General features: G+C 36.4%; 1 protein-coding gene across 4 annotated transcripts; it reads left to right on the top strand.

Moving 5' to 3' along the window:
• On the top strand, window positions 1-25,186 carry LOC100256902 (uncharacterized). 4 transcript variants are annotated; one of them, XM_010653518.3, is made up of 11 exons: window positions 1-2,697; window positions 9,029-9,268; window positions 9,879-10,008; window positions 10,114-10,266; window positions 10,407-10,639; window positions 10,798-10,876; window positions 13,711-13,917; window positions 15,899-16,134; window positions 21,026-21,104; window positions 21,183-21,320; window positions 24,361-25,186. In XM_010653518.3, the coding sequence occupies exons 1-11, from the start codon at window positions 242-244 to the stop codon at window positions 24,562-24,564; spliced, it is 4,155 nt and encodes a 1,384-aa protein (XP_010651820.1). In that variant the 5' UTR covers window positions 1-241; the 3' UTR covers window positions 24,565-25,186. The 4 variants fall into 4 exon arrangements, with proteins under 4 accessions (XP_010651820.1, XP_010651821.1, XP_010651822.1 ...); XM_010653519.3 differs by having other exon boundaries at window positions 2-2,697; window positions 10,410-10,639; XM_010653520.3 differs by having other exon boundaries at window positions 2-2,697; window positions 10,807-10,876.
• The last annotated feature ends 434 nt before the right edge of the window (window positions 25,187-25,620 follow it).

The following is a 25,620-nucleotide window of genomic DNA, read 5'->3' as shown; positions in this document are numbered from 1 at the left end:
AAAAGGAATCCCCTAGCAGTTACCCATTTTCCTTTGTTTCCAAAAACAGAAAAACTGTTTTTGAAAAAAAAAAAAAAAAACCAATCATACCCCTAAAACCAAGGCTTCAAGCCCAAACATATCAGAAAGATCATCAGATACTCAAAATCTTCTAAATAAAAATCCACGCCAAAAGTGCATTCTCCACCGTCCGATCACCGCCACTTTCTCAGCCGTTCGATTTGATGACTACCGTGTTGTCATGTCGCCGGCGTTGATAGACTCCGGCACCTCGTCGATTGTCCTGCACCTGCCGTCCGTACACTCTCCGCGGAACCCTAACCCTAACGGTCAGATTTCTCATTCTCCGCTTGTCGATTTTTCTGAGTTTTGTTCAAAGGAGAAGATGAAGTCGTCAAACGCTGGTAATAGAGCTTCTGGGTTTCCGAACTCGAGCGAAATTAATCAGAATTTTAGCTTCAATTCGTGGGTGATGCAGCGATCGGGATCAGAAAATGCGGCATTTGGGTTGAGTTCGGGTGTTTCGAAGCCGCGTCTCGGGAAGGCGAGGAAACACTTGAATTCTCAGCATCCTAGGTCATCGAATGCAGCCCAGGAAACTCGGGTGGGCCCTGGATTTAATCCATTCCGACCAGTTTCCGATATGTCTTTTGAGGGAGAGCCGAGTGGTGGAAATGAGTCATTTGTGTTTGGTGCAAATAGGAGTAATCCAAACCTAAATCTGAATCCAGGTAATGAAATTCTAGATGAAATGAGGAAGTTGAAAATTGCGAATGAAAATGTGGGTGGCAGAGCAAGTTCTAGTGTTTCAGAGGGATTGGTTGATGGCTCTGGTTTTGATGAAAGTTTGGCATCAGAGCTGCCGAATGAGATGAGGAAGTTGAATATTGAAGCTGCAGTGAATCGGGAATGTTTTGAGAAAAGTAATAATTCGAACATTGACTCAAGTGTGACAGATAAAACCCGATTCACCTTTCAGAGAGGTGACAATGTGGGTGGTTCCTTAGGCAGGAGCCTGGGATTTCAACGCTCAAATGAACTGAAGAAATCAAACAAGAGTGAAGATGGTAATGTTGCTATTAATTTGATTGATGCAAATAAATTTGTGTTTGGAAGCAGTAGGAAGGGTATTGATTCTTTCATGGGAAGCTCATCAAGTACACTTCATGATCAGATGAAGAATTTGAACATCGAGGAGTCTGTGAATACTAATGTTGTTGAGAAGGAAGAGGCTGATAACGAGACAATTAACAAGAACAGTTTTCTTTTTGGAAGCACTGGAAGTGCTAGGGGTTATTTTAGTGGAATAGCAGAGAATTCATTGGCTGATGACATGAGGAAGATGAAAATCAGAAACGGGGTAGGAGATACCTCTGGTCAAACAAATACAGAAAAATTGGGTGGTGAGAAATTCCACAATGTTGGTAATTCAATTCCCACAAAATTCACTTTCCAGGCAGTGACAAGTGTTAAGAATTTAAGTGGCAGCCAAGGCCCCTTAGACCAATCAAATGATGACATCAAAATGAAAGGAAAACCTGGAACATTTTCATTTTCATCTCATGACATTCACTTGCAAGCATATGAGAATACTTTTCAGGCACCTTCCATGGACAAATCTGAGGACAGGTTTAGTTTTGCTAATAAACTTGAAGAAAGAGGGACACCCCATGTAGACTTCAGTACACCAAACCCGAAGGTTGACCTATTTTCTAGTGTTAATAAAAAAATAGAATTCAGTGCGAAGAGGGCAGCAGTTGGTGACACAAGAGTCAAGAGAAGGAAGGAAAAGTTGAAGCAACCCAACCCAAACCAGCGGTGGCTTGGGCAAGATTTTGTTTTAAGAGAAAGCAGTTCCCAAGAAAACCCAGAGGCTTCTGAATCTTATTCTCCAATGGATGTTTCCCCGTATCAAGAAACACTGGCTGATAATCAGTTTTCAAGAGAAACCTCTGAGATATCGGTGGAGTCTATTCATCTTGACAACAGCTATGCATCAACTGATTCTCATAAAACAGTTTCAAATGATGCAATAGATGAAGATTTGGTTGTTGCAACACAATGCTTGAATATCAATGTTGATGATGTGAAAGGCAGAGAAACAAAAGAAGGTGATGAGGATTGTTTTGATCAAAGCGTTGGTGCTGGAGGTTCTCTAGAAGAGTCTGTTTCTGGGACTGAAACTGAAAGCTTCAAGTCTCTGACAGAGCAATTTGACATTAACAGTGATATCGCTTCTACTTCAGCAGAAACTGAAGTTAGTTTAATCTCAGACATTGACAAGCAAGTTAATGATGGCAGAACACAATTTTGTTTTGCCTCAAGCTCAGAAGATGTTGGCAGCACTAATTTTACCTTTGCTGCATCTTCCTCTGGTCAAGATCAGTCAGCAGCAGCAATGCGCTACCATAGAAAGAAAAATCGTATAAAAGTTGCTCCTGATTCATACGATTCAGCTCCAAATTTAAAAGTTCCATATACATCATCCTCTGTGCAGTTTTTCCCACTTTCTGGTACCTCACCACTTTCATCCCAAGGGCGAGGTCAAAAGGGAAACATATCTACTTCTCTATGCAAAGGGAGGAATGGTACTGATTCTACCGAAGTGGATAAGCAAAAGGATATCAAGCAAGAGTTTAACTCTACTTCTGCTGCAACTCTTGCAGCTCAGGAAGCCTGTGAGAAATGGCGATTGAGGTATTTAGTATATGCATTCAAGTTCTTGTCATTTTATTGATCCTTGGTTTGAATTTTTTTTTTTATGGATTTCGTTTTGGTCTAGATGGTTTTTTGGTTATGTGGCTATGATTTATGATAATTAGTCTCACCAGTTTTGCAATTATCATTTTTCCTTCTCTTTTTGTTTTTTTGAAAGTGTTTATATAAGAGGAAGAACAAGAAAGGATTAGGTATAATTGTTCCCTTGATTGATTAGAAAAATTTACAGGGGTATTAATACACACTGTACTACTTAAAAGGAAATAATCAAAGAGTATGATACAGCCATGTGAGCCCTGGATTCACTCCTTAATCTGCTATGTATTAAAAAAAATACAAAAGATTCTGGATAGATTTTGGGACATAATTAGGTGCTAAGAATCTGCTTTAATTCTAACTCTTCCCCATAAGCTGGTGTGAAGATGTCATGCATTCCCAACTTGCTAACTATGGAGTCAAACATTGTTCTTGAGATTCCTTTTGTGAAAATGTCTGCTAACTGATGTTTGGTTGTCACAAAAGATGTGGAAATTTGTCTACTCTTAATTTTTTCCTTGATGAAGTGCCTATCCACCTCAATATGTTTGGTGTGATCATGTTGAATTGGATTATGCGCATTGTTGATTGTTGCTTTATTGTCACAATAGATCTTCATAGGCTCTAATTTAAATGCATTGACTAGAATTTTAGTCCACAAAAATTTACTGGAATTCAGCTTCAGCATTAGATCGTGCTACAAGCAGATATGTCTTACTTCCTCATGCAACAAAATTGCCTCCCACAAAAGTACAATATTCCAATGTTGGTCTTCTATCCATAAGAAACACAAACCCAGTTTGCATCAATATAGGCTTCTACTTGGAGATGGCCATTCTTAAAAAACAGAAGTCCCTTGGAGTAGCTTTTAAATATCTTAGAATTTACGGAACTGCATCCATGTGGCATTCCAATGGTGACTGCATAAACTGACTTACCATACTTACTACATGGGCTGTATTAGGCCTGGTATGGGATAAAATAGAACAATTTTCCATCCAACCTTTGACCTTCTTTTGTCAATAGGATTCTCTTCTATGATGGACCCTAATTTATGGTTGGGGTTAATGTGTGTGTCCGCTGGTTTGCAGACTGTATTCCGGTTTCTTTTAGTTAAGTTTTGCACATATTTTCATTGAGACACCATAATATTGTTGTTTGACCTTGCTACCTCCATTCCAAGAAAGTATCTTAGATTCCCCAAGTCCTTTATCTCGAATTCTTTGGCTAAGCAATTCTTCATGCCTTTGATTTACCCACATTAGCATTTGTGACAATGATTTCATCTACATAGATAATAAACACAGTAATTTTCATACGTGGTGAGTGTTTCAAGAATAAAGTATGATTCGCTTGACTTTGAAAGTATTCATAGGCGCGTAGAAACTCAACAAATCTTTCAAATGAGGCTCTCAAGGATTGTTTCAGTCCATATAGTGATTTATTTGATTTACACACTTTTCTATTGTGAAAAGGGTCCTCAAAACCAGGTGAAAAAACCATGTACACCTTTTCCCCTAATTTTCCATGTCAAAAAAGCATTTTTATCATCAATTGATGTAATGACTAGTCTAGATTAATTGCCAATGACAATAGGACTTTTATGAAATTCATTTTTGCAATGGGGGAAATGTTTCTTAATAGTCAAAACCATCAGTTTGGGTATATCCCTTCACAACCAACCTTACTTTATACATCTCAATGGACCTATCAACCCTGTATTTGATAGTGAACACTCAATTGCAACCCACTGTTTTCTTTCCTCTTGGTAGTTTAATTAGTTAATCATGTTTTGTTTTTATGTAAAGCTCTCATCTCCTCAAATATAGCTTCCTTCCACCTTGAATCTTTTAGAGGCCTCGTATACATTGTTGGGAATAGAGATAGAGGTTAATTTAGTAGTGACAGCTTAAAAGTTGGAATTAAGACAATGAAATGACACAAAATTTGAAAAGATGATGTTTTTAACGTCTTATAACACTCTTCCTAATAGCAGTAGGGATATCAAGAACGGTATCAAGAAAAGGTTTAGAAGAAGGAAGAGTAATAAAATTACTTGTTTCCAGGTTTGAAGATTGGCCATGAGAAAGAGATGGCCTTCCTCTGTTTCCTTCTTGAGTAAACCAGTGAACTTGACACATTTTCAACCCTTTCCAACTTTGCGTTGCCCTCCTTGTTGTTTTCTTGATTCCTGGTATCTCTTTGGTTGCTAGGCTGATCAGGAACACTAGTAGGAACACTTGAAACAGCATTTGGTATTGGATAGACGAGACTCAACTAACATGGGGAGTGGGACAGATCTTTTACATCACTTGTTTTCTCTCCTTGAAGATCAGTCTTACAAAAATATGAAAGTTCTTCAAAGAATTTGATGTCCATGGGTACAAATTTTTTCTTGGTAGGAGGATGAGAACATTTCAATCCCTTTTGAGTAGGAGAATAACCTAGAAAAATTGCACCTAAGAGCTCTAGGATCAAGTTTAGATCTTTGTATACTCGGGAGATGAACAAGGGCTAAACATCCAAAGACCTTAATAGGAAGGGATCCAAATATGTTGACATTAAGAGACAAGGTTTTTAGGACCTGAATTGAAAGAGTACTTCAATAACATCTTGGGGATTCATTTTCTTGAAAATGGGATTATAAACCTTTCCTCATGTACAAATACACCCCAAGAAAATGAAGTGGTTGAGAGCAAAAATAGGCATTTGTTAGTAGTTGCTAGGGCTTTAATGTTTACCCATAGTGTCCTAAAGATTTATTGGAATGATGTTGTCTAAACTGCTGCCTATTTAATAAACCGCATGCCTTCTAAGACCCTTAATCTGAAACTTCAATTAAAATGAGGCAATTTTGAACTTATCTTTGAGAAGATAAATCCAAGTCGTGCAAGTACAACCATCATTGAAACTTATGAACCATTTAAAGCTGAAATAAGAACTAACTTGAGATGGACCCCACACATCACTGTAAACAATGGAAAAAGGAATCTTTGATTTTTTTTATTACTCACTAGAAATGGAACACAATGACTTTTGGATAATTCACAAATTTCAAACTGGAACTCGGCATTTCAAGACTAGAAAAAATTGTATAAAGGAAACAAAAGTTGGATGACCTAACCATATTGCAATAGCTAGATTTTCTTCTCTTTATTCTTCAATGCTTGGGTAACATGAACTTGAGGGTTTTTCTTCACTTTACTACTTAGGAGATATAACCTGATTTCTCTTCACCATTGCCAATCCTCTTCCTTATAGCTAGGTCCTAAAAAACATAGTGAGTAGGAGAGGAAGTTATAGAACAATTTAATGCATTTGTAACTTTACTGATAGAGTAAAAAAATGGATATAGGAACTTAACCTTTACCATGAGTGGAAATAAAGGAGCCATTGGCAAGCTTTACCTTGTCTTTTCTTGGACATGGATTATAGGTTAAGAAAACATGTGAATCACTAGTCATTTGATTTGATTTGATTTGATTTTTGCTTTTTTTAATAGGCAAATAAGAAAATATAATAGAAGCACCCAAGATGAGGTGTGCTAAAGTATATACAATGTAATATGCACCTAAAGGCTAACCTAGGAAAGAGGGGGAAAAAACTCCCTATCCTTACTTAAGGTTCAACCAATCTACAAAGTCTATCATAGACATTACGTGGTCCTTTATACTTTAAGCCATTCCTAAAAAATAGGTATAAAATAAGAATTGATTGTTTGGTCCTGTTCGACTCCATTAAAAAACCTCCTATTTCTTTCCATCCATAAATTTAAAACAAGTGCCCTTCAAGCTTTCTTTTGTTTATTCCCCACAAATGAGTCATGTCAACACAACAAGTTTCCTTTAATTGTAGAATGCATCATCCAAACCACCCCAAATAGAGAGTAAATCAACTGGTTCTTCATCACCTTTGCACATGTAATATCTATTTGGAAAAATCTATCCTCTCCTTTTGAGCTGATCTAGCATCAGGAGTCTTCCCCATGCTACTTCCTAAGCAAATAAGCCTACATTTGTACAGATCCAAGGATTCCACAGTATGATTGCGAGGAAAGGTCTCTACCTCCCTTAGCTAAGGAGGTGTATAGGGATTTAATAGTGAACTTACTGCACTTAGTCTCCTTCCAGCTCAGTTTATCTTCCTCATCCTTTTTAAGCGACAAAGAATGCAATTCCCTTAAAAAGAGCACTTCCTCAAGTTCCCAATTATTGAATTGTCTTGCGAAACAGGGACTCCATCTACCCTCCTCCCTGACCAGCCCCCACACCTCTGCTTCCCAATCATGTTTGGTAGTTGCTATAAAGAATAACATTGAGGACTCTTCAAAGGATAAGTCATTGCACCATCTATCTTTCCAAAATTTTACCCTCCTGTCATTCTCAACAATGAAACAAGACCTACTTTTTACAACCTTCCATTCATTTCTGATTGCCTTTCACGCTTCCACCCAATAGTTTTCCCACACGCTCCCACCATTCCCAACAATGAAACAAGACCTGTATTTTATGACCTCCCACTCATTTTTGATAGCTTTCCACACCCTCACCCCATTGCTGTCCCGCACACCCTATAAACACCATCCCCTTCCCCTTCTCCAAACTTTTCTATTATAACCAATTTCCATAAGAACTCTCTTTTTGTTGCAAACGTCCAACTCCAATTTTCGAGTAAAGCCTTGTTTGAATTGAAGAGATTATGAATAGCACGATCCCCATCCTTTTTTTCCAAACAAGCAACAGACCACTTACCCAATCATGTGATTTGTTGCCTTTGAATCAATGATCTATAGATATTACTTGATTAAGTGAAAGTACATGAATGGTTAGAACTTCCGGTTTATCCCAACATTTTGTACAAGGCCTCCAACTGATTTTTGGTGAATGGTGCATCATCTGAATGCTAAGTAGTACCACCTGTAGGTTCAGAGTTCTGAGTGGTTACACTTTTCTAAGCTTTCTTGTAGTGTTGCTTGTTTCCTTTGTCACTAAGAGGAGGTTTTCCATGCAGCTTCCAACACATTTCTCTAGTATGTCTCGGTTTGTAGCATTAATAACACAAGTGAGTGTCTTTTTCTTTATTTTTCTTCATTCCTAGCTTAAACTGATCAGTAGAATTGTGGCTTATGGGGCTCTCCTGAATAGTTTTGAGTGCTGAATTCTTTTGCGGATTCAATTTCGTCATCACAATCCTATGGTTCTCTTCACTATGCATATAGTTCTTGTATGGAAGGAAGAGGTTCTTTACCGAGTATATGATCCCTAACTTGATCAAACTCTGGATTGAGTCCAACAAGGAATTCAAAAACTCGATCTTGTCCAACATCCCAGCCAGCTTTGCTGCTTCCACAGAAAGTGTTGATAAAGTTCAAACTCTTGCCACAGGGCTTTCATAGTGCTGTAATTGGCGGTCACAGTGAGTTCCCTCTATTTGGTGTCATGGATGTCATCTTCAACTCAAAAATTCAAGCAACATTTCCCTTCTTTGAATACGATTGGGATACCACATCCCAAACTTCCTTGGCCGAAGAGAGGAATAGAAATGGTTTACTAATTTCTGGTCGCATAGAGTTAATCAACCATGATATAATCATGGAATTTGAGCATCCCATGATTCAAAGGAAGGATTAAAAACCTTTTGGTTCCTTAATAGTACCAAGCAAATATCCTATTTTCCCTTTTACAAAAGAGTTTTGTTGACAGCAACCACTCAAGGAAGTTTTAACCATTTAGTTTTTCAGAAGTAATTTGTAGAGATGGATTTTCATAATGGATGATTGATTTTGGCCGAGGGATGTTCCAGCAGTAGTTTTTGACAGACTTCTGCCATTGGTAAAGAACTAGGCAGAAAGACAAGAAAAAGTGGCTATAAATTCCAAACTTGTTACAAAAGACCAAAGAAGAATTTTGCAGGATGAGATCAGCGATGAAGGCCAAATAAAAACACCAGGAAAGCAAATTATTGGATTCTTTCCTGCTCTGGTACCATATGAGTGGAAGAGCAAGAAAAGATTATGAATACTTCTTCCCTTGATTGATTAGAAAAATTTACAGGGGTATTAATACACATTGTACAGCTTAAAAGGAAATAATCAAAGAGTATAATACAACTATGCATTCAGAGAATCACTCCATAATCTGCTACCTAAAAAAATACAAAAGATTTCTTTAAATTATTAACTAAACCATCTTATATGAATCTAGACAGATTCTAGGACACAATTAGATACTAAGAATCTGCTTTAATTCTAACAGTTTAATGTGATTTATATCAGGGGAAACCAAGCCTACACAAATGGGGATTTGTCTAAAGCTGAGGACTGTTACACACAAGGGGTGAATTGCATTTCTCAAAGTGAGACATCTAAAAGCTGTCTCAGGGCTTTGATGCTGTGTTATAGCAACCGTGCTGCAACACGGATGTCTCTTGGAAGAATGAGAGAAGCACTGGGAGACTGTTTGTTGGCTGCTGGTATAGATCACAACTTTCTCAGGGTGCAAGTTAGAGCTGCAAGGTAAGGCTAACACTGCTTTTTGTTACTGATTTTCTATTCTGAGTGCACGGTGATTAGAAATTGTGTATCTATGCTACAGCAATGGGAAATTTCAATTGTCACTGAACTTATTTATTGCTTAACTTACAAGTAATTAGTTCATTTTCTTGTTGATGAATGATATCACAACACACACACACACACACACACATATATATATATATATATTCCTGAAAGGAGTTATATATACAATTATATATAATTAAGCAAGGAGATCAAGATAGAAGTTCCATGCAATCATTTTCTGTAATTACAAGTTTTATACTTCTTTTGTGTGTTGAACATCTAAATTGTTGTTTGATTTACGCATAATGAAGGGGATAGTGGTGTAGAAAGTGAGATACTCAACATGACATGTCAATTCCTGAAGAAACTTGGGATACTATAGCAAATTTTTTTTATGCATACATGTTCCAGGACTAGCATGCAATCAGTCTGTCTTTTCCACTCCAAACTTTGCTTTTAGTGCTGTTGAGCTGCTGCACTGGCTACATTCAGTTTCATTGTGTGCTTAATACCAACAAAAGATTAAATACCCTGATTTGGTACATCTCTTTTTTTTTCTCTTTAGTTGTTACCTTGCCCTAGGGGAAGTTGAAGATGCATCTTTATATTTCAAGAAGTGCTTGCAGTCAGGAAATGATAGCTGTGTGGACCGGAAAATTGCAGTGGAAGCATCTGATGGCCTTCAAAAGACACAGGTATGGATTGTTGCTTGAATATTTCTTTTCAACATACTGCAAAATCATCAATATGCTCCATGGTACAGGATATGGTAACCTACATTTTTTTTCCCTGATTCACAGAAAGTATCTGATTGCATGAACCATTCTGCCGAGCTTTTGGAACAACGAACATCTAGGGATGTAGAGACTGCTTTGGGAATACTTGATGAGGCTTTGATAATTAGCTCATTCTCAGAGAAATTACTTGAAATGAAAGCAGAGGCTCTTTTTATGGTTTGCGCTGCTTCAATTTTCCATGAAAATTTTGCTCATGATCTACTTAAAAATGAGAGTCAATGATACACTATTTGTCTAACCAATTAACTTGAACAACTATAGCTCACTAGACTTGGGTTAATTTTTGTGGCATCTAGCAGCTGCGGAAGTACGAAGAGGTGATTCAGTTGTGTGAACAGACACTTGGTTCTGCTGAAAAGAATTCTCCTACTTTAGGTTCTGATGGTCATTTAGCAAATCTAGATGGTTCTGGACTCTCAAAGGACTCCTCATTCAGGCTCTGGCGGGTCCGCTTGATTTTCAAGTCTTACTTTTATCTAGGAAGGCTTGAGGATGCTCTTACATTACTAGAGAAGCAAAAGGAATTTGGGTATGTCACAGAGAAGTAATCAACATGATCCATTGATATGTTGAACCTTAATTTTTTGTTTTCTTGTCTTTTTTCCCTTCTCTTTTCATCCCTTATAATGTGTTACAATTCAAATTGGGGAACTGTTCACTGGGGTTGAAGTTCCTCATGCTACTTAGACTGTGCAGGAATGGGAACAAAACTCTGGAATCATCCATACCCTTGGCTGCCACTGTTCGTGAACTACTGCGTCATAAGGTACACCATTCTATTTTTTTTATTTTTTTGCACTTAAAAAATAATATTATTTCTGACTTGTTTTACATGGATGCTACAAAATGGATCAAGTATTTGTATCAAACCCAATGTTACATGGATTTGGGTATAGGATATGTCTCAGACGTGAAATTACTGGACATATTTGTTATTGACTAGCCCAAATAAGGAAAGAGGAAAACAATCATAGTCACTACAAGCTCGTATCATATATATGTTACCGATGAGGAATGAATTCCTAGGGTTTATTCAAAAAGAAGGAAGATAATGGTAGTTTAGTTTCATTGTCCTATAGAGATTTTTTATTTTTTATTTTTTTATTGATGGAATCAATATTAGTAGTTTACTTTTGTTAAGCTTGTTATTTTAGGTAGTGGCTGACTTTTTGTCAAGCTTCTATTCCTATCATAGCCCTTTTTATAGAGGAGAGACATAATATAGACTTGACTAGAGGAATTATTTCACAGTTCATGTAGCATTACATAGCATCATAATTGTTCCATCCAAAACCACAAAATGAGACGGTAAGATATCCCATTTCGCAACATGGTTTCGTAAGAGGCTTTCATTATGGAAAAGACAACACCTCTCAAAAGTCAGGAGACTCACTTTACTTCGCATTACCCTTGCCAATTTACTAATCTATTTTATGTCTTTGTTCACCATCCCAAGAATTGTAAGGTTGAGATTAGAGAAAATTCAAAGGGATTTTCTATGCAGAGGAGGGGCCTTAGAGAACAAAATGCACTTAGTCAAGTGGTCTTCCATTTGTAAAGCAAAATCAAAAGGTGGACTAGGTGTTCACTCTCTTTCTTTGCTTAATAAGGCCCTTCTTTGCAAATGGTGTTGACACTTTTTTAGTGAAAGAGATTCGTTGTGGAAGAAAATCATAGAGGGAAATTTTGGGGAGGAAGAAGGGGGTTGGAGGTCAGGAGTGGTTATAAAGCCCTTAAGGGTTGGGGTTTGGAAAGAGATTGGGAAGCAGTTGGATTTTTTTATACAAAGACTTCCTTTAAGGTGGGTAACAAGAGCAGAGTGAAGTTCTGGAAAGATAGATGGTGCAATGAGCAACCCTTATGTGAGATCTTTCCTTTCCTATTTGCGCTTTCTGATTCGAATGAGGCATGAGTAGCTGATTTTTGGGAGCAAAGTGGGGAAAGGGTAAATTGGGACTTTCATTTTGTTACGAATTTGAACGATTGGGAGTTAGGTGTCATAGAGAGGTTTCTTTCTAAGCTCCAAGGACAGACAATAAAGATGGAGGAGGAGGATAGAGTGGTGTGGAAGGAAGATAACAAAGGGGTTTTCTCTGTAAGAGAGTTTTACTCTTTGATAGAGAAAAATTATACCATCCCTTTCCCCTTAAAGATAATTTGGAATTCGTGGATTCTTGTGAAGGTAAGTTTCTTTACTTGGGAGGCTTGAAGGTACGCTTCAAGACGCCAATCTCTCTTTCTCTCTCTCCTTCTTTCTTTGAATGCATTTTTTTTTTCCTTTATGTAAATTTTTTTGTTCCCTCAAATGGCATGTTTACTTCCAAGAAAGGGAATGGAAGGAATGGGAGTGATTCCTTTTCCTTTCCATTTCCTTGTTTACATTAATATAGGAATGAAAAAAGGACGGCGTCCCACTATTTTCAAGGAAACCCATTCTCCAAAATGGAGGAATGAGTTTCCCCTCATCTAGTTGAGGAATGTGATTCCTAGAAAGGGAATCACAATAAATTTTCCATTTTGCCCTGATATTAAGAACAATTATTAAATATTTGAATATTTAAAAATAAATATTTAAAATAAAAATAAAATTAAATAATTTTACATTTGAATATGTAAAATTAATAAAAAGGTTTACAAATTTTATATATTTATTAAATATTTAAATCATGGATTTTTAAAAACTATAATTACAATGTCTCAAATATTTGATCTTAAAAAACCCTTGCGGTTAAGATTTTTCCTTTGAAAAGTAAATTTTAATTTTTATCATGCTAAAATTAAAATTTGTTAAAAATCAGTGTGATGTCTAATTAACCCCCTAACAATAAGTAATTTAAATTTTTTAAAAATAATTTTATAATTTAAATTAATGATTTTTTTTTCTTTTTTAAATGCTAGTGTTACAAAAGTAAATTATTAATTTTCAGTTCCATTTAATAAAGTGTTTTAAATCTTTAATAATATTATGAAAATTGTGTGCATTAGGGTAAAGTGGTAATTTTATACGCTTCAAAGGCAATCATATTCATTCCCATTCCATTTCCTACATTACAAGTAAACACTTAAATAAAATTTCTGATTCTGATTCTCATTCCCTTTCCTGCCCTTATCCAATCCCCTTTCCTTTTTTTTGTGTTTTGATAATCGAGGAACCTTCCATGGCCAAGCCCTTAGGACTCTCAGAGACCCAAACGTTGTGCTAACCGGCCCGCAAGAAATATGCAAGAAGATAGTTATCAGTTAAATTTCTCAATACTTAATTTTTTAACTTAACACATGCATATGTGCAAGGTTATCAAATATGGTTCTCTAATCTGCACACCAATATCTCCAGTTTGCCTGAATGATTATCAAATTCATGATTTATTTTGGAAAACCTGAGGTCTTTATTTGTTATTGTGGATGCTGTTGCATCTGGAAATGAGATTTCTCCATTCCACCATCAATGTGCTTAACAAGATTGGAATAAGCACATGGTCTAATAGCTTGTTATCTTTCAATATTTAAAATTTTAAGCCAAGTACTACTACACTGAAAGGCATGCATGATTTACAGTTCACCAATGTTTTTACTATTGAAGTACATTTTTGTCAACTGCAGAATGCAGGAAATGAAGCATTTCAATCAGGAAGGCATGCAGAGGCTGTTGAACACTATACTGCTGCTTTGTCATGCAACATTGTGTCACGTCCTTTTACAGCTATTTGTTTTTGCAATCGTTCTGCTGCCCACAAAGCGTTGGGCCAAATATCTGATGCCATTGCAGATTGCAGCTTGGCCATAGCTCTTGATGGAAATTATCTAAAGGTTTGCCTCTAAAATGATATAATTTTTATAGCTCCTTTACATAATCTTGCTAGTCTAGGACTTTTGGGGGTTGTTTGAACATCCTGAGGAAAATTAGACTCTTTTGTCTTTCCATTACATTTTCATGTACTAGTTGGTAAAAGTCACTATTAAAAAAAATGTACAAGTTAATATTCAGTCTGTAAAAGAGAACAGAAATGCAGAGAGGAGAAGTCATGTGTGAAGAACATGGATTCATTCAAATATGCATGAAGCATCCTGACACCCTAGTAGACAAGAAAATTGTGTTATACCATGACTAACACATCAATTCTACTAGCATATAGTGCTCTGGTATTTGGCTTTTTCAGAACAATTTTTGTGAAGTTGGTGTCCTTTTGGATATTGCTACTAGAAATGGTTCTTCCCTTTGATTGGGGTAAGTGGATTTTCTTGTAAAAAAAGGGTCTTGTCAAAATGGAATTTATCTATGGGAATTCCATGTCACACCCCTTGGTTATATTTCTGCCCTTATTTTGCTTTTGTGGTTCTTTCCTTATCCAAAAAGATCCTTTATTTTCTTTTCAAAGAAATGAAACCGTATAAATAAGCAAAGAAGGATGATGTATCCTTTAAGCTAAGCGAAAGATAAAGATCCAAAACTAAAACAAAAGATAGAAGAAGATTAAGCCAAAATAAATATCAAGAATGATTGATATGATTCGCTTAGTGCCCGTTTGGTTACACTTCCTATTTTTTTGTTTTTTAAAATAAAAAAATCATACTAATTTGTATATAACATACAAGAATTACATGAAAAAAGTAATGTTTTTAAAAACTGTTTAAAAAAATTGAGGTATCAAAAAAATTTTACTACCTTAAATTTTAAAATTTTTGAAAGTGATTTTTGAAGATATAACATGAATCTATACTTTTTGTGCAAGATGCTCTACTTTTATATAGAAGTTTCTAATTTTAAAAATAAAAAACAGGAAGTGTATCCAAACGGACACTTATTAATTCCATTGCAAAGCACTAACTCCACTCTTAGTTATCAGCCACATGATTGTAAGATCTAGGCCTTCAAGAATGGGAGGGGACTATGTTTTTGCCAAGTAAACATCCAAGGACCTTCCTTCACTTAAGGAACCCGAGAAATTACCACTGCAGGTTTCCCTACTAGAAGAAGGTTCCTGATACCCATACAAGGCCTCTAAGAAATGGAGAGTACCATGTCTTTGCCAAAGTAAACATCCAAGAACCTTCCCTTCCTAAAGGAACCTGAGAAATAACAACTGCAAAATTCTCTTCCACAAGAAGGTTTCTGATGCCCATACCAGGAGCTAAATCTGGCCCTCCAAAAGTACTAGAAGGTTAGCTTCAATAGCCATTCATCCTATCCAAGAGAGATCTTCTCTAGTTGTATATTTCCTCTTTGTCAGTAAAATTCATTTCCTATAAAAGAGAAATTATGAGTTATTCATTTCCTCAGCTTGACCTTCATTTTGTATATACAGACTCTTCCACTTCACTCAACATAGTTGTGTTTTGTCAGATACTCCAACTTTGCTTCAGAAATGAACTATTTTGATTTTTTTTTTAAATAGGGATAAAAGAGAAAAGAAATAGAGTTTTTTTTTTTTTTTTTCTAATTGACTTCTAATTAATTTTTTTCTTTATTATTTCATTTCAAAGTACCGTTCAAGGTCATTTTTAAGCCAAGTCCATGTATCCTAAAATTTGGGATGTGAGATGTGAAGGATCAAACACCTATAAACACTCCTCCACCTGTACCCAAACCCATGTAACATCGATCATAATCATAAAAAGTAGAATAAGGTATTCCTCCAAAAAATATCCTTTTTTAACTTCTAAGTTTAATTTGTGTGCATTCTTCATGTTGATTTCATTTCTAGTAGCTCCGCTATAAAAATTTTCATACTCTCATTTCAACAGCTGTATTGGTAATATTTGTAGATTAATCGTGTTTACACTTTTGCAGGCTATTTCTAGACGAGCCACTTTATTTGAGATGATTAGAGATTACGGACAAGCAACTTCTGATCTTCAGAGACTTGTATCTCTTCTCTCAAAGCAACTGGAGGAGAAGGTGAATCAGCCTGGAGGATATGACAGATCAACAAGCTTTGGAAATGATCTTAGACAAGCTCAGTTGCGACTTTCCTTAATGGAAGAAGAAGACAGAAAAGACATCCCCTTGGATATGTACCTCATTTTGTAAGTTTCTCCATTTTTTTTTTCCAAATTTTTGAACAGCTTAAGCTTATTAGTGTTTTTTTTTTTTTGAATGTGTGGGAAAAGCCATATGTATTAAGCTAACTTATAGCAACAAGCATGGGTTTGAATCCTAACAGATCTAATAGGTTTACTAGGTCTATTTAAGGGTTAGGTTTTCTGGTTCACTGAAATCTAGGTAGCTAGTTCAGTCCCAAGCTACCATTTTTTTCCAACATGTATTGGGTTAGAAATCTCATGTCACTAGGTTAGGACCTCAATACTAATGGAGGAAGATGAGTTTCCAATCATAATTTTGTATAATTTGATGGAGAATCAAGTTGTCTAAGTCTTTTCTTCTTGTCCTTCCTTTTCTTTGAAGTTCAAGTAAAAATTCTAAAGAATTTTATTTTAGAAAGTCTTGAAAATACTTCACTACTATTATAAGGTTATATAGTGTATGTGTTACTAAGAGTTTCTCTTACTTATTCGGGAGACGTTTAAAGTGAAAAGAGAAATTTTAAAGTTCCTCCATTTCTTTCCATGAACCAGATGGTGCTACCCTTTTTCCAGTAGGGATTATCTAGAATCCTTGGGCCCTCTCTAAGATGAGGTTTTTTGTTTGGGAAGCTTGTTGGGGGAAGGTGTCGACTTTAGATCAATTCCAAAGAAGAGGTTGGTCGCTAGTCAACAGGTGTGCTCTTTGCAAAGAGGAGTTGGAACCCATTGACCACATTCTTCTTCATTGTGCTAAGGCAAAGGTCTTATGGCTCTTAGTGTTCTCTTTATGTGGGATCCAATGGGTTATTTCTGGTTCAGTTCGGAACACCCTCTTAGGGTGGCTAGGTTATCCTATGGGAAGAAGGCATAGGAAGGCTTGGAGAGCGGCCCCCTTTATGTATTTTTTTGGAGTAATTGGAAGGAAAAAAATCGAAGAGTATTTGACGATAAGGAGATGTTAGATCAAAGTCTTAAAAGTTCTTTCCTTTACAATATTGCTTTGTGGATTCAGGTGTACATTCATGGGAATTCTTTGTCCTTAATTGATTGTGTAGATTGGTTTGGTCCTTCTTGAGGATGGGAGTTGTTTTTGTTTCCCCCCTTGTTTTTTGTTTTTGTTTTGTTTTGTTTTGTTTTTAGCTCATTGTATACCCCCGATGTACTCTTGTGCGCTTTTTGCTCTTTAATACAATCTCTTACTTATCAAACAAAAAAAAGATTAACTAGTGATGAGTAATGCTATTATAATTGAAATCCTTGCTCCTTCCGAAGGATCTCTTTTGGGTCCCTACTATGACATGACTCATTTATTGAATGGAAAGACTTTTTTGTGGTTATTGGTTGAGCAAGATGTGGAAGTCAAAGATCTTGGTGAAATAACTATTTCTTTCATGACATTTTGAAACTTCTTCTTTAGGGGTTAAGTTAGGCTGGATGCTTAAGTATGTGAACAAGAAGACAAACTCTTTGGCTAAAGGAGGTGTTGATACTTCATATTATTTTAGAGGCACCTCTTCAAGTGTTTGGCCCGATTTCTTGCACTTAAGGACACAAATATATTTAGAACCTTTGATAAGAAAATGACATTTATTAAAAAGTGAAAAATAACTAAGAGAGGGAAATGTATCCTTCAAAACAAAGTAGAGGAAAAAGAAATCTCCCTCATTTTGTTGGGACTTTGTTAAGAGTAAGGTAATAGGCTTTTCCATGAGGTTCAATGAGTTGGGTTCTTTTGAAAGAAGCTTAATTGTCACCTTCATAGTGCTAGTCCGAAAAAAGGGGATGCAAAAGATTTGAAAGATTTCTGCCTTATCAATTTGGTGGAAGGCTTTATAAGCTCTTGGCTAACAGACTACAAAGGGTGGTGGAAAAAGTGGTATGAATTTCCAGCATGCATTTATTGAGGGTAGACGAATTTTGGGTGCAATCATCATAAAAAGTAAAGTCATTGACTCAAGGATGAAAAGCATAGAGAGTGAGGTAATTTATAGGATGGATACTGAGAAAGCTTATGATCATGTCAAGCTAGCAATCGTGAAAACAAATGGGATTTGGAACTAAGTAGTTAAGATGGATGAAGTGGCGCATTTATTCAGCTCATTTTTCAGTTTTGATTAATAGGATCCAAATGAGAGTCTATTAAAATTCCAAAGGCTTGAGACATAGTGACCCTCTTTCCCTTTATCTCTTCATTATGGCAATGGAGGCACTATCCTATACCTTGAAAAGGGCAAAGAAAAGGCTTTATAGAGGGGTTCTTAACTTGTAGGAGAGGAAGAGAAGCTATAGAAGTGTTCCACCTTTTATTTTCTGATGACACCCTGATTCTTTGCAACTTTACCAAGGAGCATATGGAATGCTTAAGTTGTGCTTTCATGTGATTTGAGGCAATCTCAGGTTTAACAATTAGTTTGTAGAAAACTAAGTTGATCTCAATAAGGCTATTGTTGATTCAAAGGATCTGACTAGGATTTTGGGTTGTAGAGTGGATTCTATTCCCACCAACTATCTAGGCCTCCCATTGGGAGCTCCTTTCAAATCAATGGGAGTTTGGGATGTATTGGAGGAAAGATTTCAAAAAGGGCTTGTCATGTGGAAGAGACAATACTTATCAAAAGGAAGTAGATTGACTTTGGTAAAAAGCACTCAGTCTAGCTTACCAATATGCTACATATCATTATTTGTCATTTTGAGAAAGGCGAGTTTAGGGCTTCAAACAAGGCCTCATCTGGTGAAACGGTTGACAATCTGCATGGAGAAAAGGGATGGAGGCTTAGGTATCAAAAGTTTGTCAAATTCTAAACAAGACCCTCCTTGGAAAGGGTGTTAGAGATTCACAACTGAGAATGCTTCCCTATGGAAGCAAGTGATCATAAGGAAGTATGAAGAGGAAGGAGGGAGATGGTCTTCAAGAGCATTGAGGGAAGGATATGGAGTGGGTTTGTGGAAGGCTATTAAGAGAGGGTGGAGGAGTTTCTAATTAAGATTGGGTTTAGGGTATGAAGGGGTAGGAGATTAAAATTTTGGAAGGATAGGTGGTGTGGCAATGGCTCCCTCAAAAAGGCCTTTCTTGAGTCGTTCTCTATTGCATGTACTAAAGATGCATGGATAGCTGATTTGTGGAAGCTTAACAGGGAGGAAGGTTGTTGGAATCCTTTGTTCATGAGAACAACGACGTGGAGTTGGGAGAGGTGGAGGCTTTTTTTAGGAGATTGCAAGTGTAGACAATTAGAAGGGGATGTGGAGGATAATATGATTTGACAGATATCAAAGAGTGACAAATTTACAATTAAATCTCTATATTCCTCTTTAAAAAAAATAGTAGAATGGAGGAGTTTCCATTCAACATTATGTGGAACCTATGGGTCCTAATGAAGATTAGCTTTTTTGCTTGGGAAGCTTCATGGGGAAGAATTCTGACCTTGGATCAACTCAAAAGGAGGGTTTAGAGGTTGTGGAGTAGGTGTTATTTGTGTAAAGGAAAGGAAGAAATTGTGAATCACATCGTCCTTCATTTTTCCAAAGTAGTCATGCCTTAGCAATTAATTTATACTCTATTTGATGATTAGTTGGTGATGCTCTCCTTAGTTAGAGATGTCCGTCTAAGCTGGCATAGATCCTTTGCAAAGAAAAAGAGGAAGAAAGCATAGAGAGTAGCTCCTTTATGCTTATTTTAGACTACATGGAAAAAGAGAAATAGGAGAACTTCCAAAAACATGGATATGTGGATCAAGAAATTAAACTATCATTTATATATAATTTTTTGGAATTAGTTTCAGTGCACATAGGAGATAGCTCCTTGTCAATGATTGAGTTTATCTTTAAATAAGGAAATGATTGACTTTTTTGGAATGACTTTATCTTTAAATATGGCGCCATGTGTACAACACCATGTATACTTTTGTGCACCCTTTTGGTAGCCGCTTTTAATAAAATTGATCTTTACCTATACAAAAAAAAAAATGGCCTTGTTATTTAAACTAGCATCCTACATTTTGCTTGAAGGCCATACTTCCTTTTGACCACCAAATGCCATGAGGATGAGTTTTCTCTCCAGTGAATTTCCAGAACCATTTTCTGGCAAGGGCTGTATCTCAAGGAATCACCTTACTAAACCTAACCTCCTTAGGCTTAAGAACAACCATATCCATCTAACTAAGTGGTCTCTTTGTTTCTCCTTAAACCCTGCTCCAAAGATGATCCCTTAGTGTCTTCCCAACTCTATTACCTATTGTGGTTGGGATACTAAAATGGGGAAGGATGTAAACCAAAATATTGGAAATCCAAGCTTGTATCGGTGATGCTCTCCCAAAGAGATGTAACCTTTTTTCTTCCCTTAAAGGTACTTAATGACTTTTTAGCAATCAGGTCCCAAACTCAGTAGCCCTGGAATTGCTTCACAAAGGAAGCCTTGATACCTGAAAGACCACTTACCTACTTCAAAACCTAACAATTGGCAAGTGCTAACCAAATTACTGTCAAGTTTGAGACCAGAGGCTATTGAGAACATCTTGATACTGTAGTTTCTTTTCTCCTTTGTTGTTTCTTGGATTCTTCTCACAATCCAGTGTGGGTTTTTAAGAGCACTTTCAATTTTGCTTGGTACTTTTTCTATGTGCTATTTCTCTGGCATGTACTCAAATGAATTACTCTTCAAAGATAAATATGCCCTTAATCAGTTCGTACTAATACCCTATGTTTGACATATTTGGTCATTCCAATGTGTATGTGAATTAAGTGTTATTTTTTTCTGAAGGACATACTATGTGAGTTGGCATTTGGATGAGACAATGCCTTTAAAATGCTTGTGTTAGTGCAACTTGCTTCCTCTGGAAATTGCGATCAGTTAATCTTGTGATTCTAAAATCATGTGATGTCCAAATCTTAATGACAGGGGAGTTGAACCATCTGCCTCGGCATCAGATATTAAGAAGGCATATCGGAAAGCTGCACTTAGACATCATCCTGACAAGGTCTTAAACTTCAGTATCTGCTGCTTGTTATGCACATGACAACCATTGACCCTTTTAACAAATTCTTTATTGATGTAGACTGGTCAATCCTTGGCAAAAAGTGAGAATGGGGATGGTGGGTTTTGGAAGGAAATAGCAGAAGAGGTCCACAGGGATGCGGACAAGCTTTTCAAAATGATTGGAGAGGCATATGCAATCCTTTCAGACCCATCAAAGGTTTCACATACTTATTATGCTGTGCATTATTTATTATGCTTTTGTGCATCCATGAGTCATCTCCCATGGAATGGTCACCTGGGAATTGCCTGTTCTTTCTGGTAAAAGTTGTCAAAATCATTCCTAGCTCTAGATACAGCATTTGAACTGTGTTATAACTCAGGAAGAGCTTCTTTCTATTTCTCTAGGCAAAATTTGGCTGTAATCTTTTGTTTGAGGGGGTTTGTTGTGAGGAAATATGCATTAGGCAAATAGACTATTCAATTGCCTGGAATGTCTTTTTTTTTTTTTTTGTGATAGACAAATAGAGATTCATTAACAAGCATCAATCAGAAAAGAAGCACCACAAGTATACAAAGGATGCCAATAGGCTTGAAAGAAAAAGAGCCAAAACCATACTGGTGAGACCCCATAGGGTCAATGAATTCAAGCTAGGGCCAACAACAGTACCCAAGCAAACTCTGGATTAAAGAAGAAGGGACTATGTAAGAAACTGAACACTCCATATAATTGAACATCCTATGGTCCCACTCCGGCCAAATAGTCCAAAATTAACACACTAAGGCTGTCCTTCCACAGTTTTCTTCTTTTCTTCCCCACAAAATTCCCATGCCATCCCAAGAAACCAAAAGGCAAGAATAACAAATGCCCAAGCACCCAATAACCTTATATGCTTATTTTGCTTGTTCTATTTGTACATGTTACTAACAGAACTTTTAAACTTTCCTTTGTTTTGCCCTTCTTCATTACTACTGGTTTCTTATCATAGATTAGTATTCAGTTTTTCTGTCATACATCACAAGTTGCTTCCAAATTAACAATATGAAAGCACTGGATGATGTAATATGAACACCTGGCAACTGTATAGCACTAGTCTAGCGCAGGGCTATCAACTTGTCTTGCTTTTGCATTATCATAATAGCTTTGTGTCAGAACTCTTTGAATTTCTTGAAGTTTCTTAACCTAAGTTAAATTTCTTCTATATGTTTAGTGATTCACTCATTTGCATTAGAGGTATGTTGAGTTCTCAGTATTTTGCTATCCCTGTCATATCATTTAGGTATGTTATTGTTCCAACACTTTAATGGATGAGTCCAAGAGAGTGATGTACTTAGCAAAAGGGATGGATTAGTAATATAATGACAAGGACTGACATAGTTTGTTGATAAGAAATTAAGTTGGATGTAAGAAAAATCTATGCAAATGGAAAGCATAGGTATAAACTTTGGGTTCACAGGAAAAAAATTTAATGATGCAGGAAAAATTGTAGTTATTCAATTGGATACTGTAATAAATTTTAACCGACATTCAAAAGGAAAAAGGAGAGAAATTTAATGAAGCCAGTTCTGGTAAAAGAGACATAGTATAATCAGTACATATGCAGCCCCAGTATGATCAGATGAACTGATTGAACAAAAAATTTGGTGGTGGAATATGAAGGTATTTTAACAGTTAGTTAAAAGATTATTGTGAAGCTTCATATAGATGTAAGAGTGAGAAAACTTTGGAAAGATGTAGCTTGACCAAAAAGAGAAGTCAAGGAGGTGAAAAATAAAGTCTTGTCAGGTGGAGGATGGTTTATTAGGTATAAAAGGATAGGCAGAAAGATATATAATAACTTGACAGGATACAGAGAACAGGGTTTAGTGACTTAATTATTTTGATATGAAAGATGAAGATATGACTTTGCCTCTATTGGGCCTTCCAAGTTGAGTCAGGGAAGAAACTCATTCAGCCCAACCACCCACCCCACAGGACACACAAACCCCCCACCCACCCAGAGGTCTGCAAATTGATGTCTAATCATGCAAATTGATGAGTGAACTTGATGACTTACATCCAAAGGGTCATGAGATAATATAACTGCCCTGTAAATCATCCATGGATTTTTTTTTTCCTACTCTCAAAGATTCAAGCATCCTCACAAGCCAGACAAAATCCTTGCCCGATCATCAAACTGCTTTTCTTTTTGAGTAAAATGATACCTGAGGAATGCAGCTGAATTCCTTGATGACTTACATCCAGAGAGTTGTGAAATCACATTAGCTCTCCGATAAATCATCCAGGGGTTTCTTCAGTCCTCAAGAATTCTAAAATTGCTCTCAAGCCAGACAATCCACAAGGTAGCTAGGAAGGCCCCCCTCCATAATGCTCTCCCCTTAAGCTTCTCGATAACTATAGAAAAAGACAGCCAAAGTATCTGCAATGCATCTATAATCCTATGGTACATGTCATTTTCTAAAGAGTTTTAATTCAGTATAAGCTAATTTTAAGTAATAGCCATGAAGGATAATTTAGGATCTAAAGTTTTTAGATAATTTAGGACTGATCTATATATATATTGTATGAATATGATTTTCAGCAAAACTAGAAATAGAATTAGAGCATTTTTAAATTGATGGCCAAGAGATACCTAAAAGTGGTCAGTTATGTTATCCTGATGGATGAGGTGGAAAATGCTTCAGAGTGTCATGTGGTAGTAGAATACTATTAAGCTAAAGGAAAATTTCACAAGATGGGTAGAACATTTATCGTACTTTATGTTGCCAAATGTTGAGCAACTAAGATACAAAATGATTAAAAAAAATGACTATATCTGAAATTACATTGCTTAGATGGATGAATAGCAGTGGTACAAAAGATAGAATAAGGAATTAATACACTTGAGAAAGTTAGAGGCGGTGGCATATATCAAAGATGATGAGGACAAGTTTGAAATTTCAAAATGAGCCAATTCAAAGGAGTTACTTAATTCAAGTTGAAGGTTGGACAAAGAACAAGAGGATTGCTGAAAAGTATGTGGGTTCAACCATTCAAGTAGTGAGAAAAATGTACCCCTAAATATAGCCAAATAGCAAAAAGGATTTATGCAGCCAACTGCAAATAACTTGGTTTGCCTATGCAGTTGAGTTCAGTTGTATTCATCTCCCACATCCCTACTATGTAAAAATACACTCCTAGTTAGCAGCAACTGTTAATCCCTTGATTTTTCTCCTTCTGAAACTTTTTTGTGTATTGATCTACTACTGTCTATGTGCAGCGCTCACGGTACGACCATGAAGAGGAGATGAGGAATGCACAGAAGAGAGGAAATGGAAGCAGCACATCAAGAGTCCATACAGATGTCCAAAATTTTCCATTTGAGAGAAGCAGCAGCAGGAGACAATGGCGGGAGGTTTGGGGATCATATGGGCACTCATCCTCCCGAGGGTCCGAAGCGGCTCGATCAAATAGGTACTCATGACTACTGTGTGCAAGGTACATGACAGGAATCCTGAGATGTCTAGCCCTACCCAGAAATTATGGATTTGTGCAGTTAGCAACAGTCTTCATGTAGCTTCCTTTTAGTAAAGGAGACCAAGCAAATGGGTAATCACTCCAGCTGGATTACAAGGAGGACAGCCATGTAGATGGAGGTTCCACATTGTCACTGGAGTGAGAAATCTGCTTCCAAAGGGCTCTGGAACCATGAAAGAAAAATGACTGAAACTTTCATTTTTTTCTTCATAGAAAAAAAAAAACATTTTTTTTCTTCCAGAAAATTACACAAAGGCTCAAAATCATGATTTTGATATCTGATAATCTAGGGATAGAGGATTTCTTTTCTTTTCCTCTCTCTTTTCCTTTTTCTTTTTCCTTTTGTTAAGTTAAAAAGGTTTGTTTCTTCAAACAAGAAAAAAAAAAGAAAAAAAAAAATGGTGTGCCCTGAGAGTGGTTTAGTGTGAGAATGTTCCTGTTTGTTTGAGCTATGTAAATGCACCCGGCAACATGTACAGATGCAACTAAATATATATTGATGGAGTATGGTGATGATATGGAAGGTTTTTCTGTGTGAAAAGAAAATTGTTGATTATTTTGATTAACCATTCTTTTGGGAACCATCTTTGTTGAGATCATGTATCTTGTTGATCTTACTGTTAGTGCAGCAGTGGCATGCAAGTAAAAGATGTTTGATTATTTGTAAAGATTCAATCAATGACAGAAAGGAGAGACTTAAAAGAAATCCAAAGAGTGGCATTGTGGATGACTGAGTTATGACATATATGCTTTTAAAGGAGCTTAATTGATTTGAACCCCCATATATCTCAGAAGTAAAATGTGATTGGTTTGAAAGGATCACAATCTAGATTTTAGTCTAAGTAGTAGCTATGTTTCTTTCTGTAATTGAAGTTTGATCGCAATCTGGATTTCAGCTCAGTTTAATTAGCTGTGATTGTAGTTATAGACGTCTCTAATCCTCTTAAAATCACTCCCAGCCAGATTAGATGAATGAAATGGTCATATTTTGGTTAAAAAGAAA

This window comes from Vitis vinifera, chromosome 6 (genome assembly GCF_030704535.1).
Source record: "Vitis vinifera cultivar Pinot Noir 40024 chromosome 6, ASM3070453v1".
Taxonomy (NCBI): domain Eukaryota; kingdom Viridiplantae; phylum Streptophyta; class Magnoliopsida; order Vitales; family Vitaceae; genus Vitis; species Vitis vinifera.
This window is presented reverse-complemented; position numbering and strand designations above follow the sequence as displayed.